At 39.6% G+C, this 16,122-nt stretch overlaps 1 protein-coding gene across 1 annotated transcript in view; it reads right to left on the bottom strand.

Annotated features, from left to right (window-relative positions):
* LOC129766122 (phenoloxidase-activating factor 2-like) overlaps positions 1–12,695 on the bottom strand; it is a 60,049-nt gene extending 47,354 nt beyond the window's left edge. Inside the window, exons 1-3 of the mRNA XM_055766588.1 lie at positions 12,524–12,695; positions 12,272–12,433; positions 11,841–12,158 (exon numbers count right to left, since the gene is read on the bottom strand). Of these exons, the coding sequence (XP_055622563.1) occupies positions 11,841–12,158; positions 12,272–12,433; positions 12,524–12,695 (652 nt within the window). The remainder of the gene's footprint in view (positions 1–11,840; positions 12,159–12,271; positions 12,434–12,523) is intronic.
* Between the last annotated feature and the right edge of the window lie 3,427 nt (positions 12,696–16,122).

Raw genomic sequence — 16,122 nt, 5'->3', positions numbered from 1 at the left:
ATCTGTCGTCAATAGGAATTCCTTGCTGAAATCCGGATAGGTTAATACCGGGTCTAGCATTAGAAGTTGCTTGCACTTCTCAAAACATGCCTCGATGTCAGGTGTGATTTTGAATTCAGTATCTTTCCTTAAGAGTCCTGTTAATGGCTTTACTAGTTTTGCGAATTCTCCATTCGATCCATTCGCCTGTAATTGCCTAAAATTCCTAGAAACTGTCGAATTTCTTTTTCTGACTTTGGAATTGACCATCGTTTGATCGTTTCTATTTTGTCACTATTGGGTCGTACTCCCTCTTCCGAGACAGTATGACCTAGAAATTGTGTTTCCTTTCTGAAAAACTCGCATTTATCGAGCTGCATTTTCAGTCTGGCCTCTTTAAGTTTCTCAAGTACTTGAGCTAAGTTCTTAAGATGTTCTTGAAGAGAGCTGGAGAATATTATTATATCGTCCATATAGACGAAGCAACATACTCCTACCAATTCTCTTAGAATACAGTCCATAACCCTTTGAAAGGTTGCGGGTGCATTCTTTAGCCCGAATGGCATACGTGTAAATTCGTATTTGCCACCGTTCACTGTAAATGCCGTCTTTTCCCTATCTTCATTAGCCAACTGGATCTGATGGAAGCCAGAGAATAAGTCGATAGTAGAAAAGTATTTTGCTTTTCCCAATTTGTCCAGGATATCCGTTATCTCTGGGATAGGGTACTTGTCATTAATGGTCTTCTCGTTTAGTTTCCTGTAATCGATAACTAAACGGATTTTTTTTTTACCTGAAGAGTCGGTTTTCTTAGGAACCACCCATACTGGAGAACAGTATGGTGAAATGGATTCTCTAATAATTCCGTCCGTAAGCATTTTCTTTACTTGCTCTTGTACTTCCTTTTCATACACGTATGGGTACTTGTATGATTTGGAGTGTACCGGAATATTGTCAACCGTTCTGATGTTATGTTTAATTTTATGGGTGAACGTGAGTTTATTTTGTTCAATATAAAGGACGTCTTTGAACTTAGCTATCAGTCCTCTCAAAGCGCGTCGCTCTTCATTGTTCATGTGGTCGTCTCGAATAGTGTAGTTAATAGGGTCAACTTGTTTTGGCAAATCAATCAAGTCGAACGGGTCATTTTCATTTATTTCTTTGTATGGTTCATCGTTGGAATTTATTCCCATTGATGTTTTCGAATGGTTTTGTGCAGCAATGAAGGCTGAATTACCTTGACTTCTGTAGAGTCCAGGCAATATTGTGAAATTTTCGAAGGGTTTTTCTTCGTTAATAAAAAAATCTCCGTCTCTCTTGGTTTTAATTTTGATGAATTGAAATTCTTGTTCTGTAAAATTTATCTTGTATTCTTCAGGGAATTTTCTCTTCATTTGAATTGTTTTTCTCCCAATTTTCAAAGTATTCTTACGGATATCGATTGGAGCATTCTCGTAGTGATTCATAGCCTATCAGCCCGTCAAAAAACTTATGAAATTTGAAAATATAGAATTTTAATTTTTTATTAATAAGGAATGGATCGCATAGGGCGGATTTGTTTATTGAGTGTGTCCCGCTTATATTTGTGACCTTAATTCCTGACTCGGTTTTGCAGTTGTTTATGTTAACGTGTTCTGGGGCGAGATAATTTTTGTTCGCACCTGTGTCGATCAAAAATTTCATTTCCCCTTTTGAAGTTAAAATTGAAACGTAAGATATGAAGTTATTGTTGGTTATTTTCTTGTTTGTGGCATTTCGCCCACGTGAAAATTTAGCTCATCATCAACGAGGTAATCATCGTCGTCTGAGTCAAGTACTGAATCATCAATTTGCTGTGAGGTGTCGGATTCTTTTGACGTAGGACTACGTCTTTCATTTCTATACCGGGGTGTAAAACCAAAGTTTCGAGAACGAAAGCGTTACGCTGGAGACCGAGATTTTGAGCGTTAATAGCTCTTAAACAATTGAACGAAATGGTATGATAAACACTTCATTTGAAAGATAAAATGTCTACGCGTCATATACTTGTTACTTTTTCATCCAAAAACTTGTTTCAATAGTCTTAAAATTGCTTTCAAAACAGGCTATTGAAATCAAAAATCGGTATATAAGCGAGCGGCGCTCGTAAACCCACTCAGTTATGATTGAACAGCGATTGGAGCATGTTGTCTCTGTTGTTGTGAAGCTAATTTCGTTTATCATGAATGCGCTGATGAACGGTGTCACCAAGAGCCTGTTTGTGCACCTAAGGCCAAAAGGGAATCCATCAGGAGGAGAGTGATGCCACGGTTCCGCTTGAAACATCGGAGCAGCCGCCACACACACACACACACACACATACACGCGCGGAATTCTCGTTGCTATCATCGTTGCTGAAAAATAATCTGCCAGTTCCCCTGGGAATTGAAAAATACATTCATGCGAAAGGGTTTATTTTAATGTTTTCTATCCATATAACACTGCAACCAAATACATTTGGTTTTGTTATTTTTCAATCAATCGCAATTAACAGGAAAGCTTCTGAATATTTTTTTCCCCATCAGTGGAAATTTTCGTATCCAATATTGGATGCATAACATGAAAAACGGAAAATGTTTCACATCGCGAAAATCAAGTCATTTTCGAGCGATTATTTGCTTTCTACTCATATAATGCTTCGACCAAATACATTTCGTTTTGGATTTTTTCAATCAAGTGCGATCAACGTAAGACCACGTCTTTCGGCAATTTATTAGAGGTGCAATGAATCTTTAGGAATTCCCGCTCTACGCGCACTGGCAAACAATGTTAACTCAACAATTTCTCAAACTAGAAATGGGTGTTGTGAGAGAGGATTAGCGAACGCGAAAACGACAAACGGGAGAAAGATACGTTTGGAGGTTGAAGGAAATTGGCAGAAAACTTCTTCATTCTATCATTCAAATAATGTGATTCATACCACTTCGTTTTACCAGAAAGAGTTTCTTAATGCTCAAAGGAGGAATTGAGTCCTCCGAGGAAATTACCCAGCGCAAATTAGAGTCGACTATCGATTGCGGCATTCGTACACAAATAATTTTATAATGCAGTTTCACCAAAGTGATTTCTTCGGATATATTCACTACATCATGTCATGTATTTCATATTCTTCATAAGGAAATCCATATCCATGGCACCTATCGGTAACGAATTATTATCGAAACCACGATTTTCGCTAAATGCTAAATGCACGGTCGATAGCGATGTGGCTTCTCCACCTATCCTGCTACTGGTGCGCTTATCCGAGCTGACTTCGTGTGCCTTACCACCGAATGACTAACGAGCTGTCTGCGAAAGACTAACGAGCTCGAGTCCTCACGGTGCGAGAGTAGAGTAAGAAATGAACCAAAGCAAAGGAAGCGTCATTTTATAAACCATAAAAGTATAGAATCTAAATCCCACCCTTATTATATTCGTGAGTATACAGTAAGCTTATACAATAAAGAGGGTGGGGTTTACATTCGATTCTTTTATGTTTTATAAAATGACACTTCCCTTGCTTTCGTTCATCACGGTGCTTCTGACATTCAACCGAGACGGTCATGTTTGTAGCGCCCCTTGGAAAAGAGTAGCGAAAATAGAAGTTTTCTCCTCATACAACTGGTTCTATGCTAAAGGAAATTCCTTGAGGCTCTAATCAGTCCTAAATAAAGTTTTTTCCCACAGGTGTACAAGACGAGGACAAGGAGGAGGCCACCGAATAGCCTAGACGGTTGGTGGCCTTCGATACCGGTAGTTTTCACTGCCCCTAGCGTCGGTCCCTGTTTTTGGCGCGTTTTTGCAGCTCACTTATATATACCCCACATTATTATTACTGGTTACTTATCTCTGGTGGTGGTTTTTTATTTTCAGCTGGTGTTGGATCCTGGATTGCAGAGTGGTGGTGTACCCACACTACCGTTTCTCCGGTGCGGGGGCGCACCCCCCCAGCAGCAGTACATAGTGTTAGTGATATTTTAACAGTTTTTCTTTAAACCTCATAGACATTATAGTAGTGTTTCATAGTATTAAAAGTAGTGTTTCTAGTGAAATTTAAAAAAACTTTTTTGAAACAAGCTCCGAAACTGTTGAGCCTTTTCTTTTTTTTATTCTGCATTAGTGCCATTTTTAGTGTGTATCTCTACATCAACCCCCCTGGCTGTACCTCCCGGGTATAGCCAGCCTCTACCATGGCTTCCAGCAGTGCCGGTAAGTCAACAAACCTTTATAATGGCGTGCCCACCACACGCACCTCTCCTCTCTGGGCCGACCCCTTATGTGGGGAGCTCCAAATTTTATTGCTCAAAGCAACTGGCAAGAATAATCTACCATCAAACCCTTTCGTTGTTTCCAAAACCATCCAAGCTGTTACGGATCGCGATTTTAAGGACGCGAGACCACAGCGAGATGAAAATAACAATTTACAATATGTTATCCATATTCGCAACAAAGAATATGTGGATGCACTCCTGGGTATTAAGTCATTAATTGACAAAACCCCTGTGGAGATAACTTATCACCCTACCTTGAACCAGCGCAAATGCGTGGTATCCTGTAGGGATGTGATTGATATGGCAGAAGCTGTACTTTTAAAAGAGCTTGCTGACCAAAGAGTTATTGCGATCAAAAGAATTTCCCGTATGGACCCAACTAAGAAGGAATTAATTCCAACTCCAACCCTGATTTTGACCATCAGAGGTACTGTAATCCCGGAATATATTAACTTTGGCTTTATCCGCGCCCCCACGCGCAATTTTTATCCGAATCCTATGCAGTGCTTCGGCTGCTACAAATTCGGACATACTTCAAAAAAATGTAGAACCAAGATCCAATTATGCCGAAACTGTGGACAAGCACACCCAGAACTAGGCAATGAAGAAACAGCCAAGAACTTCATTTGCAACGCTCCTGCCTTCTGTGTAAATTGCAGTGGCAACCACCCTTCTACGAATAGAAAATGCCCCGCATGGGTTGCAGAAAACAATATTACCAAAGTGAGGGTAGACCAAGGAATATCGTACAAGGAAGCCAAACAAAGCTACCAGACCAAAGTAAATGGATCCTCGTACGCAAGCAAAGTCCAAGAGAGACTTAACTTAGTTCAAAGCACGGGATGCAATCGCTGTAAGTGCAACTGCACACAGCCCAACCCTACCCCAATCATCCAAACGGTTTCCACACCGATAGTTAACCAGCCAGACATTGAATTTACCATCTCCACTTCCGATTCCGAAACTGATTCAGAAATTCCCATGGAAACTGAATCAGCAAAATTAAATAAACGTAAAATCAAAAATTCAAAAACTTCAACTTCAGATGATTTGAAATCATCTGAAGATGAAAATTTCCGCGTTAATGATAAAACAAGGAAAAGATATAAAAACCAACAACCAGAAATCTCTCAACCGGCCGCCCCACAACAGGCCGACCCTCAACCATCCACTTCATACAAAACAGTACCCAATACGAATCGAACAATACCAAATTATTTAAAATTTGACCCTAGACTGAAGACCAAGACTTCCAAAGGTAACAAACAGTCAAAATAATTTCTGATATACCTCCTTCCAAATTAATTAAACCCTTCAAGAGCCTCCATAACATTTCTTAAAATTCAACACTCCACACAAAAACAGTACACCTGTTGTCCAAAATTCAACATCCAACCGAAAACTTGCCATTCAATGGAATTTGCGTGGGCTTAGTAGGTCAATGGATGAAATTAAATTAATGTTAGCTGAGGAGAAACATCTCCCACTAACACTTGCATTCCAAGAAGCCAGAGTGACTAAGATTACACCCGATTTTAACCTTTCACTACAAGGTAAATACAAGTGGTACTTCCGTGAGGGACTTACCTCACGCCAGGGTGGAGTATGCCTCGCTGTTTTGAGCCATCTCCCACATACCCTCATCCAAATTTCATCACAGTTACAGATATGCGCAATCCAACTCACGGGACCGTTACGGTTAACCCTCGCTTCTATATATATCTCCCCAACGCATAGTAACAGTAATTTGGAAGCAGAAATGAACAATGCCATTCAACAATTACCACACCCTTTCATAATCATGGGTGATTTTAACGCCTACCATACTGTATGGGGTGGCCAAAGATGCAATTTAAGAGGTAAAATTATTTTAAAAATCGTTGAACAACTTAACCTCATCATCCTGAACGACTTCCAACATACTCGTATGGATGAACACTCTGGCTCTACTTCTTCAATTGATTTAACGATTACCTCATGGGACCTAGCGCCCAGAGTCAGATGGTGTGTCGATGATGATCTAAGAGGAAGTGATCATTTTCCCATTCACATCCGAACACTGACCAGTAATCCAAAAATCCTCCTGCGAAGGAGATGGTTGTACCAATTTGCCGACTGGGATGGTTTCGAATCAACCATTTCGCATCTGTTACCTGCACAGGGTAACTATTCAGTAGAGGAGTTTTCCCAAGCCGTTTTCGCAGCTGCGGAAGCTAATATACCCCGCACTAGTGGTATCTCCGGCCGGAAGGCAGTCCCATGGTGGAATAATGATGTCAAACAGGCCATTAAATCCAGAAGAAAAGCGCTGAGGAAGCTTAGAAGACAACTGGACGGTAGTGAGACAAAAGTAATTGCCCTAGCTGATTTTCAATCCACTAGAGCTAGAGCAAGGAAAATTATAGCGGAAGCTAAACAAAATAGCTGGCTTAAATTTCTAGATAACTTTTGCCCTCAGACAACTTCTAGTGAACTGTGGAGCAAGGTTAATGCAATCAGTGGCAAAAAAAGATCGCGAGGCTATTCCATTATGATCAATGGTACCACTACCGATGATCCCGGAACTATTGCTGAACATTTAGCTGACCATTTTGCTAGTACTTCTGCCACCTCCAACTACAAAAGCGACTTCAAAGCTCGTAAAACTGCCGCGGAGACTACAGAGTTTCCCTCGGACTCAGGGGAACCTCATATTTACAATATCAGGTTCTCTATGAAAGAAATGTTGTGGTCCATTAGTAAGTCCAAAGGCAAATCAGCCGGACCAGACGAAATAGAATACAGCATGTTAAAAAAATTACCTTTCCACGTCAAAACGTCGCTGCTCCAAATTTATAATAACCTTTGGGCTAGCAAATGTTTCCCCGACTCATGGAAGGAAGGGCTAGTCATCCCCATCCCTAAACCGATGGAGAAAAAACCACTAGCCACTAGTTTTCGTCCCATCACCCTTCTCAATTGCCTAGGTAAGGTCTTCGAGAGAATGATCAAACGGAGATTGATGACGAACCTTGAAGAACGTCATCTCCTGGATCCTCGACAACATGCTTTTCGTCAAGGCAATGGTACCAACACGTATTTCAGCCAACTTGATCAACACCTTCACGTGATCACGCGAGACCACCTCCACGGGGAACTCGCTCTTTTGGACATATCCAAAGCCTACGATACAACCTGGAGATATAATATCTTGGACCAACTCCATCAATGGGGTATCGAAGGTAATTTGTTCGAGATAATTCGCAGTTTTCTACAAAATCGTAGCTTCAAAGTTCTTCTCGGAGGAGTCACCTCCACCAGTAAACTGCAAGAAAATGGAGTGCCACAGGGTTCTGTGCTATCGGTTGCTCTTTTCCTGATAGCGATGCAATCATTATTTGATGCCATACCCCAAAATATTGACGCTTTGCTATACGCAGATGATATTCTGCTAATTTCAAAAAACCCATTCCCAGTACTAGCAAGAAGAAGACTTCAGGAGGGAATCTCGTCTGTTAATAACTGGGCGAATTCCGTGGGATTTAGGATCTCAGCTGAAAAATCTCAAGTTCTTCATTGCTGCAACAATAAGCGTCACAGGAAAAAACTACGTTCTTATCTTCTGAACGGTAGTTCCATTAAACGAGTCAACTCTGCACGAATTCTCGGTGTTATGGTGGACAAAAAACTCACGTTCAATAAACATATAAAGAGTACAATATCGGACATTAAAAACCGCCTTAACTTAGTTAGCGTTATAAGCGGTCGAAGCCGAACAGGATCCCGCAAAACTATCTTCAACATTGGAAGAAGCTTAGTCTATTCCAAACTTACTTACGGTATTGAACTCTTCAGCCGTGCCACCTGGAAAACGCTTGAAGAACTGAGGCCTAGCTATCAAAAGATAATAAGACTAGCTTCAGGGGCCTTTAGAACTAGCCCAAGTAAAGCGTTACTCGCTGAGTCAGGCAATTTACCCTTCAAATTGTTCCTCACGAGATTCTACAGCACGCGCGCGATACGAACGCTCGAGAAACATCCAACATTTGAATCCTCACTTGTGAGAGTGAATAACTGGTTGCAGGATACATGCCGAACCACTCTTCCAACGATTGCACCAATTCCCATTATTAACCTTCGACCATGGTATAAACGGGAACCTCAGATTGATTGGTCAATTAAAAACTCTGTGCGAGCTGGTGAAAACAGCAGCATAGTTTTGGCCATTTTCAACAACCACATCCACAGTAAATACCTTTTTCACCACAAGATCTTTACAGATGGATCCTTTGATGGTTTACAAGTAGGTATCGGCATTTTTGCTAATAACCTGCAATTTAAGTTCCAACTCCCAAATATCTGTTCGGTATTTTCAGCTGAATTAGCGGCACTTCTTATCGCTACATCAAAGTGCGAACACAACAGAAAGACGGTTATTTTCACCGATTCTGCTAGCGCGCTTCTTGCTCTTGAGAGCGGAAGTAGCAAACATCCATGGGTACTCGCAATTGAAGAGAAAACTGCCCAAAATGATATCACCTTTTGCTGGATCCCAGGTCACTGTGGAATCCGCGGTAACGAAGAGGCTGATCGCCTAGCCAAAGAAGGGAGAACATCCGAACTATGGAGCACAAGCGTCCCATCTGATGATATAATCAGATGGGTTAACTCATCTCTGATGACGTGCTGGGAGAACGAATGGAACATCTGCAGAGATACTTTTTTGAGAAAAATTAAAAACACTACCCATCCTTGGATGGATAGAAACCAAAGATCTTTTCAAGTATGTCTAACACGTCTTCGTATTGGACATACCAAATTAACGCACAGGTTCTTGGTCGAAAAAGCCGAACCACCCATTTGTAATACCTGTAACGTCAGGCTGACCGTAGAACATTTTCTACTTGTCTGCCCACGTTACAACCTTATGAGAACTAAGTTTCAGATAGCTGACAACCCAAGGACAGCCCTAGCAAGAGATAACTTGGAGGAGGACAAATTACTGCATTTCCTGAAGGAGACGGATCTTTTGGAGCTTATTTAACCACTATACAATTATTTACTATATGTTACAGACTTAACCACATCATTCATACTAACACCTATTGCCTGTGAGCTAATATATGTGTTACCAACGTATTACATATGTTAGGTCACACACATTTTATTTATAAAAAAAAAAAGTAATAAATATATATAAAAAAAAACAAAAAACAAAAAACAAAAAAAAAAAAAAAAATTAGTTAGATATGTAGTTAGATATCACAAACCAAACACACCCACACACACACTTAGACACACACTCACAACAAAATACACAGATTTTAATTTTTTGTAAAAAAAAGGCTCTTTTCCGACATACGAATTCAAATTTTGCGTGGATGGCACACAAGTCAATTAACATCTTTTAATTACCATATAATTCACTTTCAGCTTCCTGGGCTAGACATCATTTCTCATTTTATTTTCTTTCAGCGTTTTTGATATAAGCATTTCTTATTTCTACTACCAGGTGACCAAATATGCCTCCCATTACTAACGTACTTCTCTTCCAGCATATGTTATACAATTATTACACTATATACATGATTTACCGGAAACGAGAGCAGAGGAAGCATGCGCGAAATTTGATTTAAAAAAAAAAAAACCCAAGGCCTTTCTCAAGGCTAGAGGCGAATGAACTGAAAAGTTTAAAGCCTCTTTAATTCAACATCATCATCATCATTTCGTTCATTTCTTACTCTACTCTCGCACCGTGAGGACTCGTTTCATCGGGACTAAGCAGACAGCTCGTTAGTCTTTCGGTGGTAAGGCACCACGAAAGCAGCTCGGATAAGCGCATCAGCCGCAGGAAGCGTGAAGAAGCCACATCGCTATCGACCGGGAACTTCGCATGAAATTCGTCGCTATCAGAAGTCGACCGAATTGCTGATCCGCAAGCTACCTTTGCAGCATTTTGTTCGTGGAATTGCTCAGGACTTCAAAACCGACTTGCGCTTCCAAAGTTCCGCGGTTATGACGCTGCAGGAGGCTTATTCGAAGATACCAATTTGTGTGCTATCCATGCAAAACGCGTCACATCATGCCCAAGGATATCCAGCTGGCCCATCGTATCCGAGGAGAGCGTGCTATATTAGCTTAGCATATAATCAACAGCCCTTTTCAGGGCTCCAAATTTGATGGATTAGAGTTCAGAAAAGTTTTTTACAGGCCAAACTGAAACGAGAATTTTCGTTTGGATGCCATACAGCATCGAGAAAATTCCGGAAAGATCTAATCGTTGCTGAAAAATAATCTGCCAGTTCCCTGGGAATTGAAGAATACATCCATGCGAAAGAGTTTATTTTAATGTTTTCTAATTATATGGCGAACACAGCGACCAAATACATTTGATTTCGTAATTTTTCAATCAAGTGTAATTAGCTGGAAAGCTTCTGAAGATTATTCTTTCCCATCAGTAGGATATTTTCGTATCCAATATTGGATGCATAACATGAAAAACGGAAAATGTTTCGTATCGCGAAAATTATATAATTTTCAATCGATTATTGCTCAGTCGCCGAAATTTTCATACTCAGAGAGTTCATTCTCCTCTAGTTTGCCTTCCAAATTGCCATCGTAAACCACACCTTCTCTCGATTCAATCACGCACGAAAAGCATACTGAAATGATATTCTGGTGGTGAAACCGATTCATTTTTCGTGAGGCGTCGTGCACAAATTACGTAACGCGATAAGGGGGGAGGGGGTAGATGTTGCGTTACTTTCTGTTTATTAGAGATAGGAAATTGCGTTACGAAGGGGGGGGGAGAGGTGGTTCAAAATTCGGATTTTTAGCGTTACGTAATTTGTGCACGACGCCTGAGGACATCGACAAGACAACAACGTTACTGAACGAGCTGAACGGCGAGGGATCGAGGGATTCATTACCGGGCCTGACCTGACCTGAAATGCAATCAGTTTGTTTTAACTGTGAGGGAGCGCAGAAAAGCCGATGCTGATACTCTCGTGACCAAGAGAGTATCAGCATCGAAATACGGTTCCTCGGGAAGACATAGAAGCAGCCGCCACACACACACATACACGCGCGCAACTCTTTTCGTTTGCTGGTTATCGAGAGGAAACCTGGAAAAAAATGATCGTTGCTGAAAAATAATCTGCCAGTTCCCCTTGGAATTGAAAATTACATTCAAGCGAGTTTATTTTAATGTTTTCTATCCATATAATACTGCGACCACATACATTTGGTTTTGTGATTTGTCAATCAAGTGCAATTAGCAGGAAAGCTTCTGAAGATGATTCTTCAGAACAAGGTTTTTTGTATCCAATATTGGATGCATAAAACCTTGAGTCTCCAACGTAACACTCTCGTTTTTGAAGTCACCCAAATATTTATTTATTCATTCATTCAGGATGGATTTAGATTCAACTTCAAACAAATGATCTCTAAATCAACGATAGTCCTACGTCACCCTTGCGGTTATACCATAGATATAACCCACTTCCTGTTTTTTGCGTATATTATTGCCCTCATGATTATTTGCTTCCGCACGAGACCTCATTGAGACGTCTTCGTCACCTGGTATATTTCTGGTGGTTTTAAATTTCCCTGAACCTTGCGGTTTGTTGTTAAACGTATTAACGTTGCTGCTATTGTTGTTGCCAAAGTTCATATTTGTTGGTTTTTTGTTTAGTTTCTGCCGGTAAGCGGCATTCGAATACTGCATCGTGATCGCGTATGCCTCCTCTAGTGATTGCGGCCTATAGCTTCTCACGTGCATGGATAGGTCGTCGTTGAGACTGTCGATGAAACGGGTGAGTGTCATTAGGATCACCAGATTATTGATGGCTTTCGTTGAGAGCCTATAATCTTCCCTTGTTGCTGCTGATGATTTTATAGCAGTGTCGATAGTCTTGATTCTATTGTAGTATTCTGGTAAGGATTTTTTCCTTGTGTTATGTAAAATAGCGATTGTATGTGTGATGTTAAATCACGTTTGTCGCCGTAGGAATTTTGAATGACTATTTTGATATCGTCCCAATTACTTGGGTTACCGGCGGCAATAAGAATCTCCTTTGCCTCTCCGGTAATTTTGTTTTTTATTGCTCTAACGAGCTGTACGTAAATTGGATCTCCTCTATAACAGTTAAATAAGTTTAGAGTAGTTTCGGCATCTTCCAGCCATGCCTGAGTCTCCTTCTTGTTACCTGAAAATGTTGGCAGATTTTTTATGGGATCAGGTGTTCTGAACTGTAAGAATGGGTCGTCAGCTTTCGCTTTCAGACTATTTATAGTACCTATCAGTTCATTCTGGTTTTCGGTTAAGTGTTTTATGTGGCTGAGCAGAGCCTCGATTGTCATAGGTTGCTCTTGTGTTTGGGTTAATTGCTGAACTGGTTGAGCAGTGTGTAGCTCATCTAGTTCGGGTGCGGCTGGCACGGATGGTGATATCGAAAAGTCACGATCCATATTCGCCAAGTTTGCTTTATGAATTTCTATTCGTTAGTTTCTTCTACGTTTCCTGCAGGTGTTTCGTTTATCGTTTGTGTGTTTTTAGCGTTAGTAATGCACACTTGTGATATTCAGGTGTTCGCTTACCTCGGGTAGGGGCTAGCACCTCTGAATTAGTAATGGGGTTTATGTGTTTTTGTAATACTTGCACTCTGGGTGTCTGATTGATTTTAAAAATGTTATGTTAAATGTTGAAAGAAAAAGTTTATCGATCACTTACAGGAGAATGTTTATCTGCATTTCCTGGAGTCCTCTAGTCGTTTAGTCGTTGTGTGCGGGTTCTTTGTTGCGGATCCTTCTTCGTGACTACGTAGCACAAACTGACTGATATACACTCAACAACGGTTTCCCGGCGTACGCAGCTGTTTTATTCTTAAACATCACTTGGTTGGTATTCGCGCAACACTCCGTCGACTGCGCCAATTATGTCGGGTTTTTCACCAGCGATATAAAAAAAACACTTTATAAACTTTCGACACTATTTAATTTCTCACACAACGAACATCGATTAGAGACTGACTTAGAATCTATCCTGCACACCATCTTATTAATTACATTCTGCAGACTGGCGGTTCCTGTGGTGGCCTGATATTCCCGCGACCCTCGATCGCGTGGTCCGATTTATATTTCACGCGTCATCGACTTGTCGGTAGCGGTTGCACGTTGTTGGTTTCGTACTTTTATCCGGCTGGCTTTGTTGCTATGGGCTTTTGCTAACGTCTAGGGATATATATATATATATATATATATATAAATATTTTAAACAGATATAATAGTTTTCGATATTTTATTCAATACATGAGAAAGCTTTCTCAATAGTTCAAACATTTAAAAAAAAAATAATAGAAGGTTAATAGATTGTCCAACAATATGTTTCAATCGGGCTACAGACTTCAAGGCTGTTTTTGGAAAAAATGAACAAAATTTTAATAAAATGGGGAGGATCGGGGCAGCGGAGGATTAATTCGGCGATGAATTGCTCTCTGATAAACTGTGACGTTAGTGACGTTTTGATAAGGATTTAAGTGGAGGAAAACTAAAGAGCAATACAAACAACTTTTCGTGCAAGGTTAGTAAAAAATAAGTGAGTCGTGTGTTTTCTGATGTTTTTTTACCCACGAGCATTTTGGAAGCTATCTAGACACTCAATGCAGAATGGTTAATAAGCAGTTGAAAAATAAAAAAAAAATTTTTAGATATTGAAAATATTTTTAATAAGGTATTAGTACCCTTTGAAAATTCCCCGAACTATTGCGGAAAAGGTTTCTATTGCGCTGATGACTAAAAGTGAATTGATTTTGTAAATGAACCGACATTTCCTGTGGCGATCGTAGTCCGAAGTAGGCAAAGAACTACACTCGACAAAAAGTAGAGGAGCAAAATGTGACTACGAAAGTTTTGAGTGATCTTTGAAACGCTGTAACTCTGTTATAAAATAATGCATTCGTCAAAGCAACAACTGAACCATGTATTAAATAGATTTGACCATTAATTTGCTGTGCGTTCATTATTTCATAAAATATTCTTAATTCGAAATCAAAGGATAATTTTTCTTTCGATAAAGAATACCTCTATAATAAATAGTTCTACTGGAAATCTCTATGAATCAAATGGAAGCGATATAATCATGTTGATTGGATTGGATTGTTGATTGGAGTGTATTTTCAAAATCTAGAGAAACTTTGAAAACGAACCATAAACGCTCTATCTTTTCTTGCAATATATTTTGTCTACAACACATATACGCATCACACACTAGAAATTTGTAGCTTGAAAATGCTGTATTTTCTATCTCAATGTCATCATTTATATCGAAGATACAGGCGTTCCGAAATCGCTGAAAAATTTCGACCGTTTACTCCTCAACCCTTTGTCAAGTGAAGATCTATAGATATCAGTGCATGTCTCCTACTTTATCTTTTCTTTTTTTGAAATTCTTTTTAATTGATAGAAAAATAATCTGTGTATATAAAACTGTTCTATTCGTTTTTGTGCGCTTCAAAAACTCGAGCTCTGATGGAGCTCATATTATAAAACAACATACGAGCTACTTCAAAAATTGTTGTTGCTACTGCCAACGCCTCAAGAAGCTTTAAGATTTCCAGATGAAATAAGCACACATCTGAAATAAAGCTGTGAAAGAAAATTAACTTTCTAGTATTGAATATGTATTCTATGTGATAGCAACAAAATTCTTTGCATGTGTTGAAAAATCGTGAGCTTAAATTGTATTTGTAGGGGGTCTCCGTAGCCCCATTGGTTGCGCGTTCGGTTAGTAAGCGATCGATCGTGAGTTCAAAACTCAGGGCCCTCATTGACCATATTTGTGTTGTTACAGAATAGCTACGTCCACGCAACAATCATCAGCGATGGAGATCGATCCACGGTCGAAATTAGATCGATTCATCCATACAACTGCTCTGCTCGGCAAGACACATCGGGCTGCTGTTCTATAAATAACTCAACAATGATCAATCAACTGTCTCCGCTGTCCGGTGGTCCAACTGGATAATGGAAGAACAGACAGAATACTCTTACGCCTAAATGGCTACTGTGTGAATGTACTATATGTAATGGTATAGAAGAAATACTGGCGAATGGCAACTGTGTAATGTGCTAATTATAGATATGATAACCATGTGACATGTACACGATTAAAATTCGGCTCTGTTACAGCTAAAATGCTAATGAGCCTTAAATAAATAAAAGGGATAAAAAAAAATTGTATTTGAAAATGATTTTAAATCCATTTATTTTTATTCGATTGGCTTTGCTCAAGTGGAATGGGAATACAATCCTTGGAATTTTATAATTTATATTCGGATGCGGATTGTTCAACTGGATATTGCGCGTTTCCGTGTTGACAAACCAGATAGCCTTTATATCTTCGAAGATAATAGAAAACCAAAGTATTACAAGTATTTCAAAATTAAACTCATATGGAATATTCGCTTTGTTTTACTACTCATTTCTCTGTCATAAAACATCAATGAGCCACAGCAAACGTGGCAGGGTTCAGCAGGTAAAATTTGAAACAAAATAAACTTAAGTGGAACTAAAATTTAATTTATGCGCAATTCAGTTATTACCTGAATTATTCTAATAAAATAAAGAAAAATCTCGCGTAACTTTTGAAAAGGTCCTATGTAACAAATGTAAACAAATCGAGTTAATGGATGCACGCTATTACTTTTCAATCATTGAATGTATTACAAAAACAATCGTTCACGTATCTATCTTCTTCATCTTTTTGTCGCCGATACAAAAAATATCCAATGTACAGATTCGAATTTTAAGCACCCGGCTGTTACTTCGGACGCCACTTTCCTCCGACGGCCGAAACGTCCGAAATAACAAAGCAGTCAATACAACTCGCAGTCGTACT

The sequence above is a fragment of the Toxorhynchites rutilus genome, chromosome 2, assembly GCF_029784135.1.
Source record: "Toxorhynchites rutilus septentrionalis strain SRP chromosome 2, ASM2978413v1, whole genome shotgun sequence".
Lineage (NCBI taxonomy): Eukaryota > Metazoa > Arthropoda > Insecta > Diptera > Culicidae > Toxorhynchites > Toxorhynchites rutilus.
Note: the sequence above shows the minus strand (reverse complement) of the source record. Positions and strands in the feature narration are given on the sequence as shown.